We start from the raw sequence: 18,943 nt of genomic DNA on the forward strand, positions 1-18,943 counted from the left end.
CTGGGTCCCCCCCCCCCCACTTTTCCTTCTCCCTGGGCCTCCTGTCCCATGATCCTCTCATATCTCTTTTGCCAATCACCTGTCCAGCTCTTGGCTCCATCCTTCCCCCTCCTGTCTTCTCCTATCATTTTGGATCTCCCCCTCCCCCTCCCACTTTCAAATCTCTTACTAGCTCTTCCTTCAGTTAGTCCTGACGGAGGGTCTCGACCCGAAACGTCGACTGTACCTCTTCCTAGAGATGCTGCCTGGATTCTGGTTACTCTTTTTTCTATTTTTGATTCGGAGCAGTCAATGCGGACTGGGGGGCTTCGGCAAAGAGTGGCCCTGTGGCCTGCAGTGGGTCAGCAGCACAGAACTGAAGGAAACTGAATACTATTGGTCTCCTGGTTTGATGTTTGATTTTCTGTGTCATCCGCTTTTACCGCTTGCATGTTGGGTGTTTGATGGTTTCTTGAATGGATTCCTGTGTGTGTGTGTGTGTATATGTTCTGTGGATGCCTGCAGAAGGAAAAATCTCGAGTTGTATTCTGTATATGTCTGGAGAGCAGAGAGGGACAAAGGAACCTTGGTACACGTCCAAGGATTTCTGAAACAAGTTCATTTTCAGAATGCATAGAAGTCTAGGGCATGTGTAGTAACTGGTAGAACCCTGGAGAATGTTGATGAACAAAGAGACTTTGGTGTACAAATCAATAGATCCCTGAAAGTGGCAGCATAAGTGAATAAGATGGTGAAGAAGGCATATGGAAAGCTGTCTGCATTGGACATGCTGTTAGAATATGATAGCTGGGTCACTATGTAACAGCTTTATGAAATGTAGGTTACATCATGCCTGAAAAGATGGTCACTACACTGCAGGAAGGATGTGATTGAACTGGAGAGGATGCAGATGAGATTCACTGATTTGTTGTCTGGATGCCTGGAATGGAGTGTTGTTAGAGACTGGATGGGTGGTGTATTTATTTATTTTGTTACCCTGAATGTGGAGAAGACCATTAAATGAATTTAAAATCGAGGTGTAAATTCTGCTGTGATTAGGCCAAGTTTAAATCAGTGGGTTGCTGGGCTGGAATAGCCTATTCCATGCTGTGTCTTTAAATAACTAAATAAAATCAATATCCTGGATGTCACCATTGAGCATGAGCAGGTCATAATCTAGATGTTCTATGACGTGTGTCTGACTTCCTGACACCCCAAAGCCTTTTCACCATCTACAAGGCACAAGTCAGAAACATGATGGAATATTCTCCACGTGTGTGGATGAATTTAGTTCGAACAGCACTTGAAACATAGCTTCAACGGGATAAAGCAGCCACTTAATTGGTATCCCATCCATCATCCTGACACTAATTCTCCCCAGCAGTGCATAGTGTGCCATCAACAAAATGTAGTGCAGGAGTACCTCATGTTGAAGGTAGCTGACCTATGGGAGTACCATCATCTGCAGCTTCTTTTTCAAGTTGCACACCATCGTGACCTAGAAATAATTTGCCAGTCCTTCATCTTCACTGGATTTAAATCCTGAAAATTCCTCTCCTAAGGCAGTATTGGAGTACCTTCACCAGAGGGACTGCCAGAATGGTGGTCATGGTAAGTTAGGGGTAGGCAATAAATAGTAGATTTTCCAGCATTCTTTACATCCTAAACTAAATTAAATGAGAAAATTATGTTGTAATATCATGTGCCTAATTCATCACTTGAAATTGCTCCCACATTTGCCTCTGGTGACAATAGAAATTGGCAGACTTGATTGGCTAAGTAGCTTAATTCTGCTCCTACGTCCTAAGTCTCAATCTCTACATAAAAATCATTTGTTAAATACACCCACCTTTGGCTGGGTGATTCTGGACTGGCTGTTCTGTTTAAATTTGCTTTTCATTACTGCTGTTTTGTGCATTTTACAATATTTACTCCTAAATATTTGAGTAAAATATTGTCTGTACAATTGTGCAATTTATTTTGTGAAACTGAACAGATGAGTTGATTTTTTTCAATTACTATTGCTCTTAATCCCAACACTTTTTAAAACGTGTTTTCTCATTCCGCAGATGCACAAGCCCACGAGAGAGAAGAGCTGTTTGTTCAGAAGTTACGACAATGCTGTGTTCTTTTTGACTTTGTCTCTGACCCTCTCAGTGACCTTAAATACAAAGAAGTGAAAAGAGCAGGTCTGAACGAGATGGTGGAATACATAACCCACAACCGGGATGTGATCACAGAAGCTATTTACCCAGAGGCTGTTATTATGGTAAGCTTACATGAATTTGTTTCGTATACACAGTAGGAAAAACCAGACTAACACACTTTTGCTATTCTAATTAATATTTTACAGGTGCCCCCCCCCCGTTCCCCCGTTTTCTGAACGTTCGCTTTACGACACCGGGCTGTTACCTACATTAGTTACCTGTTTTCGCTAACAAGGTGTTTTTACTGTTATGAAAAAAGGCAGCGCATGTCCCGAGCAGCCAAGCTCCTCCCCCGGAACTGCATTCTAGCCGCCATTGCTTAAACACGTGCCTTATCTCGATTTATTTTGTGCATCTGTTAGCAAGATGAGTTCTAAGGTATCAGAAAAGCCTAAAAGAGCTTGTGAGGGTGTTACACTTAGTGGTAAGGGTGTTACACTTAGACATAATTAAGCATTTTGATCGTGGTGAACAAAGTAAGGGCGTTATCTGCACGTTGAACTTGCCTGCGTCCACCATTCACACTATTTATACGCAGAGAGAGAGAACCCTGAAAGCTGCCGATGTTACTGTTGGTTCTGCTCGTAGCAAAGTGGTCTCTCAGTCGGCATCCAATAATGGATAAAATGGAAGGGCTATTGCTTGAGTGGATTGATGGATGTACAAAGCGTGGTGTTCCATTAAGTTTTCTTATACTTAAGGAGAAATCAGTCAGTCTTTTTAATAAGCTGAAACAGAAAGCACTGGACAATGGTGATGAAAGTGTTGCAAAAGTGGAATTTAAAGGTAGTCATGAGTGGTTTGATCGGGTTCTGAGGCGAGGGCAGCTTCATAGTTTAAGCAGTGGTCCCCAACCTCCAGGCTGTGAAGAATGCAGTGGTAATCGGAACGCACCCAGCATGTCTTTAAGAAAAAAACGGAAATAAACGAGCTAATTAATTAGGTGCCACCCGGCAAGTAAATGTCGGCCCAGATCAGAGGCAGTTGCGGATTGCATCAGGTGCTTACTTGTATAAGCAAGTGTTTAACTGTGACAAAACTGCAATTTATTGGAGCCTTTCTGATTCCGGTAAGTGAAAGTACACTGTACATACATTATTTCTACTTTATATAGGCTGTGTATTTTTATGTGTTGCTTGGTATAATTTGGCAGCTTCATAGCTGAAAGGTCACTGGAGAGAATATTTCTGCCGCAAGCACTTCCGCGAGATTTTTGCTATGCTGGACAGTGCTGCGGAAAAGTATTTCTACTTTATATAGGCTGTGTATTTATCATATCATTCCTGCTTTTACTATATGTTACTGTTATTTTAGGTTTTATATATTATTTGGCATGATTTGGTGGGTTATTTTTTTGGGTCTGGGAACGCTCAGAAATTTTTCCCATATTAATAAATGGTAATTGTCTATTCACTTTACGACATTCCGGTTCACGAACCGTTTCATAGGAATGCTCTACCTTTGGATAATGGGGGAAACCTGTATTTATTCTTCTCAGCTCTTTAATAGCACTCCTGGTCAGTAGGTAGTGGATTCAGCTCTAACAAGAAGTGAGTCTGAAGAATTTTGACGGGTTATTTGGTGTGCTACAGAAGAGGTACTGTATTATCTAAGGACAGTAAGTTCATGGAAAGTTTCCAGACCAAGAAGAGACCATTCAGTCCAATTGTTCATGCCAGTGAAAATAAGCTACAAATGCCCAAATTACAGACATACAGTTGTACAAAGGAACTTCCATTGGATTCCAGATTACCTGCCTTTCTGTCACCCAGTAATTCTTTATGCTGCCTCAGTGCAGCTGTGCTGTCATCTGCTGGACTGTGCTGTCTGTGAAACACTCAGCTTTGTAAATGGACTACAGTGACATCAACCCTTGCTCAAGCACTAAGTCTGTTGTAACTGACTATGCTTTTTACTCAACCAACACACATCAAAGTTGCTGGTGAACGCAGCAGGCCAGGCAGCATCTCTAGGAAGAGGTGCAGTCGACGTTTCAGGCCGAGACCCTTCGTCAGGACAGGGTCTCGGCCTGAAACGTCGACTGCACCTCTTCCTAGAGATGCTGCCTGGCCTGCTGCGTTCACCAGCAACTTTGATGTGTGTTGCTTGAATTTCCAGCATCTGCAGAATTCCTGTTGTATGCTTTTTACTCTTCAGGTTTTTGAAAATGGTGCAAAATGTGAACTCCACAAACAAGGTATTCTGCCATGCCTGCATTTGCTTTTTCCTGAGATGTGAATGAAACAACAAAGCTGAATCTCTTTCTTTGGATTTTCATACTCTGTAGAAGCAGTACCCTGTAAAGTTCCACCAAGTCCCCCTATACTTACACAAGATAAAATTCTAAGACTTGATTCCATTCCCATTAACAAATTCCAGCTAAAATAAAAATAATGATGGTTAGGTTTCCACATTATGTCAGGTGGCATCTGCAGAAAGAGAAGTTGTGTTCATGTTTGGTTCAAAATCCTTTGGTCAGAACTGAGAAAGAGAAAGTGTGTGTTTGAACATCGAGAGGATGGGAGAAGAATAGTTAGGACAAGGAGAATGTATCTTTGAGAAGGTGAGGCTCGAACCATTGTGGGAATGAGTTGTAAAATCAGACCATCTGATTGTTGGTTCAGTGGAGACAGTTCGAGAGCAAGGACAGTTTTAACATAATAGATTATTGATCCTGAGTGAAAATTAGCCAGATCTGGCATGCACTGAAGAGGTAAGGTATCTGAATATGAAGTGTTGAATCCAGAAAACCTCTAGTTTGCAATTAGATGATAAAATGCGGAAGCTTGACCTTGTATTAGGCTTCACTGGAACTGTGTAAAGGGCAGTGAAGGTGCTGGAATTATTAAATAAACTCCGGATGGGATCTGGTTATCTGGTCAATGAGTGAATATAGAAATGCAGAGGAAAAAGAATTTGGCAAGTCAGGCCTGACGGATGTGTCCACTCCAGAGAGGGTTGCGAGGGTGGGGGTGGGGAGGAGATGAGGGTATTATAGGGGCATTAGAACAGCGTCTGTCCTTTGTTTCACGGAACCCTGGTTAACCCCTTCTGTACCAGATGCAGCAATTCAGATCGACAGGTTTATGATACACCGTCAGGATCGATCTATAAAGTCCCTCAAAAGCAGAGGTGGAGGAGTTTGCCTCATGATCAACTCTTGGTGCACAAATATATCAGTGCTGTCCCAATTCTGCTCACCAGGCCTGGAATATCTAACAGTTAAGTGCCGTCTTTTTACGTACCACAGGAGATCTCTGGGGTCATTTTGGTAGCAGTATACATTCCACCTCAGGCCAGTGTCATTCAGGCTTTAGATGATCTGAGCAATGGAATCAACATGCTCAAAACAGTGCACCCTAATGCCTTCATCATCATTTTGGGGGATTTTAATCAGGCCAGTCTGGAAAAAAAATCACCAAGCAACTACCATCAACAGATCACTTGCCATATCAGAGGAAATAACACAGCGGACCATCAAGAATGCCTACTATGCTATTCCACTCCCTCACTTTGGGAAGTCTGATCACCTGGCTGTACTTCTACTCCCTGAGTATAGGCAGAGACTGAAGACTGCAGCACCAGCAATGAGGGCCAGGAAGGTGAGGACAAGGGAAGCACAGGAGTGCCTACAGGACTGCTTTGAATCAGTGGACTGGATTGTATTCAGGGATTCATCTTCAAACCTGGATGAGTATACTGCATTTGCTGCCGACTTCATTAAAACCTGTGATGAGTGTGTGCCTACAAAGACTTACTGTACAATCCCAAACCAAAAGCTGTGAATGAACCAGGAGGTACATCGTCTGCTGAAGGCTAGATCTGTGGCATTCAAGTCTGGCAACCCAGGCCTGTACCAGAAAACCAGGTATGATCTGCGGAGGACTATTTCAAGGATGAAGAGACAATTGTGAACGAGGGAGATTGGAGGCAACATTCGATGCACGACAATTCTGGCAGGGCTTCCAAGACATTACTTCCTACAAAGCGAAACCCAATAGCATGAATGGCAGCAATGCTTCGCCACCAGATGAACTCAACACCTTCCATGCCCGCTTTGAAGGGGAGAATACAGCTAAAGCTGAGAAGATCCCTGCTGCACCTGATGACCCAGTGATCTCTGTCTCAGAGGCCAATGTTAGGCTGTCTTTGGAGCGAGTGAACCCTCACAAGGTGGCATGTTCCGATGGAGTACCTGGTAAGTCTCTGAAACCTGTGCCAACCAACTGGCGGGAGTATTCAGGGTCATTTTCAACCTCTCAGTGCTACGGGCGGAAGTTCCCACTTGCTTCAAAAAGGCAACAATTATACCAGTGCCTAAGGAAAATAAAGTGAGCTGCCTTAATGACTATCGCCTGGTAAGACTCAATCTGCAGTGATGAAATGCTTTGAGAGGTTGATCATAACTAGACTGAACTCCTGCCTCAGCAAGGACCTGAACCCATTGCAATTTGCCTATCGCCACAATAAGTGGATGGCAGATGCAATCTTAGTGGCTCTCCATGTGGCCTTAGACCCCCTGGACAACACAAGCACCAATGTCAGGATGCTGTTCATTGTTCTCAGCATTTAAGACCATCATTCCCACAATCCTGATTGAGAAGTTGCAGAACCTGGGCCTCTGTACCTCCCTCTGCAATTGGATCCTCGACTTCCTAACCGGAAGACCACAGTCTGTGCGGATTGGTGATAACATATCCTCCTTGCTGACTATCAACAACCTCGGGTGTGTGCTTAGCTCACTGCTCTACTGTCTATGTACACATGATTCTGTCTAGGCATAGCTCAAATACCATCTATAAATTTGCTAATAATACAACCATTGTTGGTAGTATCTCAGGTGGTGACAAGAGAGCATGCAGGAGTGAGATACTCCAACTAGTGGAGTGGTGTCACAGCAACAACCTGGCACTCAATGTCAGTAAGACAAAACAGCTGATTATGGACTTCAGGAGGGGTAAGGTGAAGGAACACATACCAATCCTCATAGAGGGATCAGAAGTGGAGAGAGTGAGCAGCTTCAAGCTCCTGGGTGTCAAGATCTTTGAGGATCTGACCTAGTCCCGACATATTGATGCAGTTATAAAGAAGGCAAGACAGCAGCTGTACTTTATTAGGAGTTTGAAGAGATTTGGTATGTCAACAAATACACTCAAAAACTTCTATAGATGTACCATGGAGAGCTTTCTGACAGGCTGCATCACTGTCTGGTATGGAGGGGCTACTGCACAGGACTGAAAGAAGCTGCAGAAGCTGACTATTCCCATTTACTAGTTGACCAGAGGTGAACCAGGTGAAAGTAAGAGACATATGGAAATTGAACAACTTGTTCATTTGTTCTAATTGAACAAGTACAGGAAGCAGCACTAGTATAGACATCAGTGTACCAAAAGGGGGCAATTGCTGATTAGGACTGAACCAACAACCCTTTCCTGTATCCCATAGGGAATTCAATAACTTGTTTCATTATCAGCACTTCAGAAGTTTTACATGAGAATGAGCCAAAAAGATATTGCTGGAGGAGGGAGGTTGGTTGGGTCTCTGTACAGAAAAGATTCAAATGGCCCTCTGGCCATCCTTCTGTGGGTTGGAGATGTGCATGGTGAAAATGAGTTATTTGTATTGCGGAAAATATCAAAGTGGCAAAGGACATCAGGTGTTATACGTATACTTGAAAATGGGAGAAAGAATAGTCAAGGTAACAAGAAATAAGTTTTGTGGGATAGGATGCAAGGAGCCATTGGGGAGGAGGCAGAATTGAGCAGTGTCTGAGATTGGAAAAATGAGTCTAGAGGCTGCAGAGGAGAGATCTCCAGATGAAATGTGACCATTGACTGTCTTGGAGATACTGGTCTGATGTTATGAGGTCGTCAAAGTCCAATGAGATATTTGAGGTATCTGTGAGCTTACAGGCCCATTCATTGACATTGGATTGATAGCATTGTAGGGCTCGTCATTAGTACAGTGCTAAATGTTCAGTGTAGATTTAGATTGAAGGTGAAATGAAATAGATAAATTGAGACAGCGAGCGTATTGTTGGTAGCATAGACTGCAGTGTCAGTGGTCAGAGGGGAGGGGCAGGAATCCATGGGACCAGGCACGTAGATGATGGGATAAAGTTCCACAATCTGAGGTAAAGATTCACAGTCAAAGAAATAGACACAGAAGAAAAGCTCAGCATCATGTTGGGCTTTACATTTACGTAGATATGGATATAAGGAGATGAAGTGAATGTGTCTGAGGACCGATTGTTCAAGATCAAAGTGGGGAAGGTCAGAATGGAAACTTGACAAGGGGTGGGACTTGGAGCAGAGATGGGGTCAGGAATAAGAGGGAGAGAAAGGGCTGGAGAATTTTCCATGTATGCTATTTGTTGTAACTACTCCTTTCAAGACGCATAGTTTGTCTACAAGTGAAACACCTCTAGAAATGGACTCCATTTGCTTGTCATAGACTTTATTTCCAGGAATAGTTTTGTTGATCTGTATGCTTTTATTCTCTCTGATTGCTTATCTTTTTATCCCACTGAGATGCATTTTTATGCATGCTTGGCACCAAGATTCCTTTGGATTAAAGAACATGTCTTACAAGGAAAGGCTGATTCTCCTGCTTGGAGCGAAGGAGGATAAGAGGTGGATAAGATAATAAGAGACATAGACTGGGTAGCCAGCAACTTTTTCACTGGGTGCAAGTGGATAATACGTGGTGACTGGAGCAATGTATAGGCAGGATGTTAGAAGTACAGTACTGTACAAAATTAGGTACATATTAAAAAAAAAATTCTGTAAATTCTGTAAAGATACACTCGAAACTAATGAAATGGAAATTTCTAAATATCAAAAAATTACTATTAAGAGTAGTAAACTTAAAGACTAAATGAAATCAATATTTGGTATGCCTTTAAAACTGCATCAGTTCTCTTGGGTACACTGTCGTTCAGTTTTATAAGAAAATCAGTTAGTAGGTTGTTCCACGAATCTGGGAGAACTTGCCACAGTTCTCCTGCGTGCTTTGGCTGTGTCATTTGCTTCTGTCTCTCCAGGTAATCCCAGACACCCTCGATGATGTTGAGATCAGGGCTCTGTGGAGGCCAAACCGTCTGATGCAGAACTCCTTGTTCTTTTTGCTGAAGATAGTTCTTTATGACCTTGTCTGTGTGACTGGGGTCATTGTCCTGCTATAGAATTAAGTTGTGTCCAATTCGATGCCTCTCCAGTATTACATGATGGATAAGAATCTGCTTTTATTTCTCAACATTGAGGATTCCATTAATTCTGACCAGATCACAAACTCCACTTGTAGAAATGCAGCTCTGAACTGCGGTAAACCTTCACCATGCCTCATTGTTGGCTGCAGGCAGTCATCCATTTTGTGCTCTCCAGCTTTTCTACAGACAAACAGCCTCCTGTTTGAACCAAAAATTTCAAATTTTGACTCAGCAGTCAGTCCAGAGTACTTGCTGACATTATTCAGCGCCAAGTCCTTGTGTTTTTTTAAGTAGATGAGTCTCTTGACCTTGTTTGCACTTTGGAGGAATGGCTTTTTGGCAGCAACTCTTCCATGAAGACCACTTCTGATGAGGCTTCTCTGGACTGTAGAGGGGTGTACTTCATTTCTGTGAATTCAGAACTGATAGCAGTGCTGGACTTCTGGTTTGGAAGTTTGCATACAATTTCCATGGCTGACTACTGTATTTCCTGTCCTCAACCTTGCCTGTTTCTTCGTGCTTCTTCAGAGCAGCCTGGACAACTCATCTTGAAACTTCAGTCTGCCACAAAATTTCTGCTTGGGAGAAACCTTGCTGATGCAGGATGACCACCTTGTGTCTTGTTATGCTCACTCTTGCCATGGTGTAAGAGTTGATTATTTGAAGGTTACACTGTCACATCTGCAACAACCCTCACCTTTTAGTTTGGTAATCCTTCACCAAGTCTGATTTCTTCTACACCCATTTCTGTTTCAGTTAATCAATTTAGTGCATTCATTTTATGTCATTGATCATTTGCGCCTGTTTGTTATCTTTGTTTAATCATGCACTGGTCTGTATACCTACAAAGTAACCAAGTTTTTATTTGAAAAGTTAACTATACTTAATATGTTACTCTCTTTAATGAATACAAAAATTTCCTCTTAATATTTAATGCTTTGGAAAATGAATGTTTGGAAATCTAAAATTTGCACTTCTCTACTGATAGACTAATGCAGAAAACAAAAAATAAACATCTAAAGCAACAATCATATTTTAAAACTCTAGAGTGCCTAAGACTTTTGCAGAGTAATATAGGTTTCTTACACAAAGTGGGTGGGTGCTTGGAACACATTAAGTATATTTAAGGGACTCTTAAGTATGTATATGGATGAAAGAAGAAGATTGCTATGTGGGAGGGAAATGATAGATTGGCACATCATGAAGACTTGTACAATGCTGTACTGTTCTGTGTTCTTACTAGCTAGCTCTCCCAGAATCCTGTCCTATAGAAATTATTCTACTTCCTTACAATTTTACCTTGCTAGCTGGAAAGTTCGTACCTCTGCCCAGATTGTGTCAGTCCTGTTTGAACCTATCACTGCCTCCTGTACTCTCACTTCTCTGTAGTGTCTCTCCAGTGATTTCTTGCTCAATTGAGAAACAAATGGTTGACCAAAAATTGTCTTGGGTCTTATTGCATTGTTACGTTCTGAGATATGTTGTAATAAATTGTAACATGTTTTTGTACACAGTTTATCAAATACAGAAAGAATTTAAAACTAATCAGCTTTGCGTTGTTTGTTTTAAATTACAAATAAGGGATTGCAATTTTTTAAAGTTAGTAAATGTTGGCGTTCTTGCATGTGAATTTTGCCCTATCTGAATTATCCACTTATGGCATTGATTACTTGCTGATGTAATTACATCTTTAACAATAAAATATTTATGTTCTCAGTTTTCAATAAACCTATTCAGGACATTGCCACCTTCATCTAACCCCACCGGGGCTGAATTTGATCCTGAGGAAGATGAGCCCACACTTGAGGCTGCATGGCCACATCTGCAGGTAAGTTGCAACTCTGAGGAAGTTAGTGGAGGTTAGGTGTGTTTGACATTTCTGATTGTGGAGTACAGTGGAGTGGGGAAGAGTTTGTGAAGCTGTGAGAGGATACGGTTGCCTAGAATCCAGAAATCAACAAGAAAGTTTGCCTCAGTTGTAGGATACCAGCATTTACACTGATACCTTCCTTGTTTGATTTTATTATCCTTTTCACATCAATGTTCAGCATTGATCTTGTTAGAAAGGAGCACTTGTGTTCACAAACTCTGATCTGAAGAAAGTAGTCTTTTCTTGACGGTTGTGTCCTACTATGCAGAAAAACCTAATCATAGAAATTTACGGTACAGAAGAACCTTTTATCTGTTGTCTGGTAAATTGATTTATTATCATCTGTACCAAGGTACAGTGAAAAGCTGTTTTGCTTGTTATCCATACAGATCTTTTCATCACACCAGGAAAGGAAAAGCATGCTACAGTTGTAGACAAGGTATGAGTCAGGCAGATAATAGGGTGTAAGGCCGTAATGAGGTAGATTGTGAGATAAAGGGTCCATATTATTGCACACGGGACCTGTTCAATGGTCAATGGATAGAAACTGTCCTTGGGCCCGGTGGTATGTGGTTTCAGGCTTTTGCATATTCTGCCCACTTGCGGCAGGTGTCTTTCAGATTCATTTATTTATCACAAATACTTTGAAACATACACTGCAGTGTATTGTTTGCATTAACAATCAACACAACCCAAGGATATGCTGGGGACAGCCCACAAGAACTGCCACACATTCAGGCGCCAATATAGCATGCCCACTATGTTCAGCTGAACAACGCAAACAACAACAACAAAACGAGTCCCTTTCCTTCCTCCCTCCCTCCCACCCACCCACTCAGACACTCACAGTCCTCCAGCTGGGCCTCTGACTTCCCCAGTAAGCTTGCAGGCCCAGAGTTTCTGCCTTGGCTTCCGGACTTTCAATTAATCTTTGGTTTTCAATCTTCGCTATCAACCCCAAAACTCTTAGATTCTGGGATCCTGAACTCCAGGACTCAATAAACACCAAACAACTGAATCCTGAACTCCAGTCCTCAAATGGCAGACTTTGGTGTACTTGTTGGGTTGTTGTTGGGGGGGCGGGGGGGAATCGACAGCCCTCGTGCCTCCTTCCTTTGATCCCAGCACCCGCTGAATTGGCTGGGCCACGAGCTCTTAGATTAAAGGAACTACAGAGATATTTGAGAGGAGGTGACCAAAATTGATTAGATGGGAACAGTAGCAGAGATGATGGCAGAACAACACTGGCTGGAGTTTCTGGGAGCAATTTGGAAGGTGTGGGATAGATATATCGCAAAGAAGTATTCTAAAGGGAGGATGAGGCAACTGTGGCTGACAAGGGATGCAAAGACGCAAAAGAGAGGACATATAATGTAACAAAATTAATTGGAAGTTCAAGGATTGGGAAACTTTTAAAAACCAACAGAAGGCAACTAAAGGGTCTCAGCCCGAAACATTGATACACTCTTTTCCATTGATGCTGCCTGGCCTGCTGAGTTCCTCCAGCATTTTGTGTGTTGCTTGGATTTCCAGCATCTGCAGATTTTCTCTTGTTTGTGAGAAGACAACTAAAGATGGCATAAGAAGAGATAAGTCCCTTCATTTGTACTGAAAAATAGCTGGAAGATTGCCAGTATAAAGAGATGAGGGAAAAGGGTGAAGTCAGAGCTCACTTCACCCTTTCTCCTTGTCTCTTTGATGTAAAATAAAAATATCACAATGGTGAGAGACATCTTGGTGCCCTGGTGCATGATTTGCAAAAGATTAGTATGCAAATACAACCAATAATGAGGAAAGCTTATAGTGTTATGATTTTGGAAGTCTTAGAGAAGATGTAAAGAAAATTTATCAAAAAGCTGCCTAAATCAGAGTATATCTAATGAAAGGTTGAGCAAGGTAAGGCTTTTCTCTCTGGAGTGAAGAAGCATGAGAGGCAACTTGACAGAGGTGTATAAGATGGAGGCATAGTAAGGGTTGGGTAGCCAGTGACATTTTCCCAAGGCAACATCAGTTAATATGAGAGGGCATATTTTTAAGATGATTGAAAGAATGTACAAGGGGCATGTCAAAGGTAGATTTGTGTTTTTTTTAATGCACACAGTGGTGGGTGCATGGAACATGCTGCCAGCATTAGTAAAGGCAGATACTTTAAGGCCATTTAAGAGACCCTTGGATAGGCACATGAATGAAAGAAAAATGAAGGACTGTGGGGGGGGAGGGGTTAAATTCATCTTGGAGAAGGTTAAAATACTGGCAAAACATTGTCGGCTGAAGGACAATGTTAGTCTGAAGGAATACAGAACTAGGGAGCCTATGTTTCGTGAGATGTAGGAAGCCAGGTCCTCAAGTCTACCCACCATTCCATATGATCATGGCTGATCAATATTAACTCAACCTTTCTTCTGTGTTAGTTCCCTGCACCCTTCATTTAATGATTTTCCAAGTACATACCTATCTCCACCTTAAATACAGTGTTCTCCACCATCCTTGAGTCAGGGAATTCCAGAGATGACTACCCTCTGAGAAAATAAATTTCTACGTACCTTAGTTTTAAGTCATTGATCTCTTATTTTACTGCCTTGTTCTTGACTCCTCCACTAATTTGAACAAGGTCACTCCTCATTCTTCTAAATATCAAGGAATACAAAGCCAAAATGCCCTGCTCTTCATGATAGGAAAACCTTTTTTGCAATGAATTAGCTTGGCATATCACACTTATTCTGCCTCTAATGCTACAATATCTGCGTGACGAAGGCTCGTCACTGACTATGGACAGCACATGACGCTCTCGGTAAAACACTCATCCCCAGCAGTAATAGTGACTGGGTCTGAACCAGAGCTGCTGCATGGAGCTGTCTCATATAGAGGCAGCAGCAACCTGCACAAGTGTGCTGATGGTGGAGGATACCATCTTCAATTGGATAATTGAGTTAATTAGCTTTTGGTTGGTCTAGTGGGGGGGCTTAGCAGTTATAAGCCTCAGGTTAGCAAGGCTTTGGAGTTAGTTTTCTTTTGTGTCTAGTCTGAGGGTGGCTATATATATATATTGTTTTTTTCCCGTTTTTGCCTTGCTTTGAGGTAAATAAAAGCACCTCAATCTAGTTTTGTGACTCAAGCCATCTTGTTACTTTTCTTAAACAATTGACCCATAGTTTTTTGTGACAATCTGTTTTTCAAACAAAGGGCCAAAGCTCTACACAGCATTCCAGATGTGAACTCACCAACCCTCTATACAACTGTAACAAAACTCCCTGCACTTAAACTCCAACTGCTTTGCATTGAAGGCCAACATACCATTTGCTTCCTTCCACCTTTAGACATGTCTAACTTATACATGCACAAAAAATCTTAGATCTATCTGAAATACATTCTTTTGCAGTCAATCTTGTTTATGTAATTGCCTTCTGATTCCTTTTACCCACATTAAACTCTATTCACTAGATTTTCATCCAATCATTCAATCTTTCTCTTTTCATCACAATATTCCCTTCCACCTATGAAGTAGTATAGGGCATTAATAAGCCCATATCTAGGTCATATGTACAGTATTAGTGTCTTTATTAAGGGAAATATTCAAAGGTCTATCAAGCTTATGACCAAGCTTGGTGAGTTGCGCTTATACTCACTGAAGAGAGTAGGGGGTTATTGAAGGATGCAAGATCCTGCAGAGTCTTAACAAGGTGGATCTGGAAAAGGTACTGCCTCTTATGAACTAGAGTAGGACCACAGGTCACTGAGAAAATAGGTTGTCCATTCAAGCTAGAAGGGATATTTTTTGTCAAGTGGTGTTGAGTCTTTGTATTGCTTTCTTTAAAGTGCTGTGAAAGCAGACTCTTTGATTATTTTTAAGTTGAAGACGATATATTGAATAGCAAGTGAATAGCAGCTATAACCTTATTAAATTCCAGAGCAGGCTCAAAAGTCAAGTTAACTACCTCTGTTTCTCATTCATATTTATACACTTAAACAATGGAAAGCTCAATTTGTATTAATTCTTGCTCATCTTTCCAGCTTGTCTATGAATTTTTCCTGCGATTCCTTGAGTGTGCTGACTTCCAACCAAATATAGCCAAGAAGTATGTCGACCAGAAATTTGTCCTGTCGGTGAGTATGCCCACCACCTGGAACAAAGGAGCAAAATTTAGCTTGGTGGTGGTGGGTGGTCATGCCATTTTCTATGCCTCCTTTTGCAAGTGGCACGCTGGCAATTGGGACCAACTACTGGTTGTTCTGGAGCTACAGTGCCTATAAAAAGTATTCACCCCCCCCCTCCCCTTGGAAGTTTTCATGTTTATTGTTCTACAACATTGAATCACACTGATGAACGGAAAAGACTTGTGTTAAAATGAAAACAGATCACTATAAAGTGATCTAAATTAATTACAAATATAAAACACCAAATAATTTAATAAGTATTCACCACCTTTAATGTGACAGCCCAAATCATCACTGGTGCAGCCAAATGGTTTTAGAAGCCACATAATTAGTTAATCTCCACACCTCCAAATGGAGAGTCGATGTGTTTCAATTGATTGTAGTAAAACTACACTTCTATCTGGAAGGTCCAACTGCTGGTGAGTCAGTATACTGGCAAAAAAACACTCCAAGCAACTCCATGAAAAGGTTATTGAAAAGCACAAGTCAGGAGATGGATACAAGAAAATTTCCTAGTCACTGAATATTCCTTAGAGTACAGTTAGTCAATCATCAAGAAATGGAAAGAATATGGCACAGCTCAATATCTACCTCAAGCAGGCTGTCCACAAAAATTGAGAGACAGCACAAGAAGGGGACTAGTGAGGGAGGCCACCAAGAGACCTGTGACAACTCTGGAGGAGTTATAAGTTTTAGCAGCTGAGATGGGAGAGACTGAACATACAGCAACTGTTACCCAGGTGCTTCACCAGTGGCAGCTTTATGGGAGCATAGCAAAGAGAAAGCCACTATTGGGGGGAAAAAAATCATGAAATTTTAGCTAGAGTTCGCCAGAAGATGTGGGAGACTCTGATGTCAGCTGGAAGAAGGTTCTATGGTGTGATGAAACCAAAATTGAGTTTTTTGACCATCAAGACTAAACGCTGTGTTTGGCATTAGCCAAACACTACATCAGCAAAAACACACCATTCCTCCCGTGTACCATTTTGGTGGCTGCATCATGCTATGGGGATGCTTCACTGCAACAGGCCCTGGAAAGCTTGTGAAGATGGAAAATAGAATGAATGCAGCCAAATATAGGGAAATCCTAGTGGAGAACCTGATGCAGTCTGCAAGAAAACTGACTTGGGAGAAGATATGTTTTCCAGCAAGACATAACCCCAAGCATAAAGCTCAACAACAAAGTTAAATTAATGTCCTGGGGTGGATATTAGTCAGTCCAGACCTCAATCCAATTGAGAATTGAAAAGGCTTGTTCATTCATGATCCCCATGCAAACTGACAGCTTGAGCAGTTTTGTAAAGAAGAATAGGGGTAACAATTGCAGTGTTCTGATGTACAATAGAGACCTATCCACACAGACTCAAAGCTATAATTGCTGTCAAGGGTGCACCTTCTAAATACTGACTTGGATGGGGTGAATAATTATGCAATCAATTATTTTGTGTTTAATAATTGTAATAAATTTAGACTAATTTGTAGAAATTTGTTTTCATTTTGACAAGAAAGAATCTTTTTCAGAATCAGGTTTATCACCGGCATGTGATGTGAAATTTGTTAACTTAGTAGTAACAGTTCAATGCAATATATAATCTAGAAAAAAAGTAGTAATAAATAAAACGTAATAAATAAGCAAATCAATTACATATATTGAATAGATCTTTAAAAAATGTGCCGTAACAGCACTGTATACTTTAAAAAAGTAAGGTAGTGTCCAAAGCTTCAATGTCCATTTAGAAATTGAATGGCAGAGGGGAAGAACTTGTACCTGAATCGCTGGGTGTGCCTTCAGGCTTCTGTATCTCCTACCTGATGGTAACAGTGCAAAAGGGGCATGCTTTCGGTCCTGTGCAGTTGCGCCCCCCCCCCCCCAAACCAGACAGTGGTGCAGCCTGTCAGAATGCTCTCCACGGTGCAACTATAGAAGTTTTTGAGTGTATTTGTTGACGTGCAATATCTCTTCAAACTCCTGTTCAAACTGTTGATCCGTGTCAAAAAAGCCAAACTAAATCTACTGTGATCCAATACAATAAAACTTGAAAACTTCTGTTGGGGGGCGGGGGGGGGGTGAATACTTTTTATAGGCACTGTACAACCTAATTTGCAGTGAGGAAATTAAGGCTATCTAGTAACCAGTTATAATATGAACTTAGCAAAAATCTGAGAATGAGGTACCCATCAAATCCAGTGATCCAGAAAATGTAGTGCATTTATTGGAGATGTAAGATTGAGGACTGGGAGGGCTTAAAATTGAGTAGCAAAGAAGGAAAAATTGACAAGGGAAAAAATAAATACATTAGCAAGAAGGAAGGGAATGAGGGTAAACTTGGAAACAGTTAATGCATTTGGTTGATCTTTTGTCAGAATTGTCAGGATGAAGAACATTAATATTGGTCAAAAAAGGTTACTGGAAGAGCTGGTAGTTCCAAATTGATTTGAAAACAAAATGCAGTACTTCCATTTGGAGGGGCGGGGGGAGAGTGGAATGAGGATTTCCCATTCGGATGGCCTGGATTCAGGGACAGATGTTTGCTTGTTAACCATGAACTGAAACATTTTGTACATGGAGTGAAACTAACTTCAACACAGACCAAAATGTTCTTCAAACTTAGGACTTGATTTTTTTCAGTTGACATTAGATGCCTAAAAATTTTAAAGGATAATAAGTCAAGCTATCATTAGAACAAGAGCTGAGCAAGATATTGTGTAGACAGTTACATTACACTTGAAAATACTGACAAATGTATATATATTGTTCATTAAGTGTACAAATCAATCATAGGCATTGAGCTTCTTTCTCCCTTCCAGTTACTGGAATTGTTTGATAGTGAGGATCCAAGGGAGAGAGATTTCCTGAAGACAATTCTTCATAGAATCTATGGCAAGTTCCTGGGCTTGAGAGCTTACATCCGGAGACAAATCAATAATATATTTTACAGGTAATAGTTTGTGACTTTGATGTCAGAAGTGGTGAAGTGTTTTTATGGATAATAAAAATATCTACAAGGTACTTCAGTGTTCTGTAGGGTTTTTAATTTAACGAAGAAATGTCCAGCTGGCCCCAGTAGGAAATAGGGGAAAACCAGGATGGTCTACGCTTCCGTATTAGAAACTCTCGATGGTGGAACGCTTGACTCATTGAGCCCTGTTTCCTTGAACACACCGAGACCCTGTTTCTCCTGTTACCAAGACCTGGTTTCCTGCATTCTCTTCAACATACTGGAGCCCACTGGAAAATCTGACTACCATGAAATATCTTTAAGAAATGAATTAGAATAGTACAGGTGTGAGGTGATGCATTTTGGAAGGACAAAATAAAAGGCTGAGTACAGGGTTAATGGTCGGTTACTTAAGAGTGTGGATGAACAGAGGGACCTTTGGGGTTCAAATCCATACATCCCTCAAGGTCGCTGCACAGGTTGATAGGATAGATTAAGAAGGCCTATGGGATGCTAGGCTTCGTTAATAGGGGGATTGAGTTCAAGAGTAGAGAGGTCATATTGCAACTCTACAAAGCTCTGGTGA

At 41.3% G+C, this 18,943-nt stretch overlaps 1 protein-coding gene across 4 annotated transcripts in view; it reads left to right on the forward strand.

Moving 5' to 3' along the window:
- ppp2r5d (protein phosphatase 2, regulatory subunit B', delta) overlaps window positions 1-18,943 on the forward strand; it is a 137,036-nt gene that overhangs the window by 71,903 nt on the left and 46,190 nt on the right. For all 4 annotated transcript variants that reach the window (XM_072248846.1, XM_072248825.1, XM_072248841.1 and 1 more), the window contains 4 exons: window positions 2,049-2,248; window positions 11,111-11,221; window positions 15,275-15,367; window positions 18,227-18,357. In XM_072248846.1, coding sequence (XP_072104947.1) covers window positions 2,049-2,248; window positions 11,111-11,221; window positions 15,275-15,367; window positions 18,227-18,357 — 535 coding nt within the window. The remainder of the gene's footprint in view (window positions 1-2,048; window positions 2,249-11,110; window positions 11,222-15,274; window positions 15,368-18,226; window positions 18,358-18,943) is intronic.

This window comes from Mobula birostris, chromosome 2 (assembly GCF_030028105.1).
Source record: "Mobula birostris isolate sMobBir1 chromosome 2, sMobBir1.hap1, whole genome shotgun sequence".
Lineage (NCBI taxonomy): Eukaryota > Metazoa > Chordata > Chondrichthyes > Myliobatiformes > Myliobatidae > Mobula > Mobula birostris.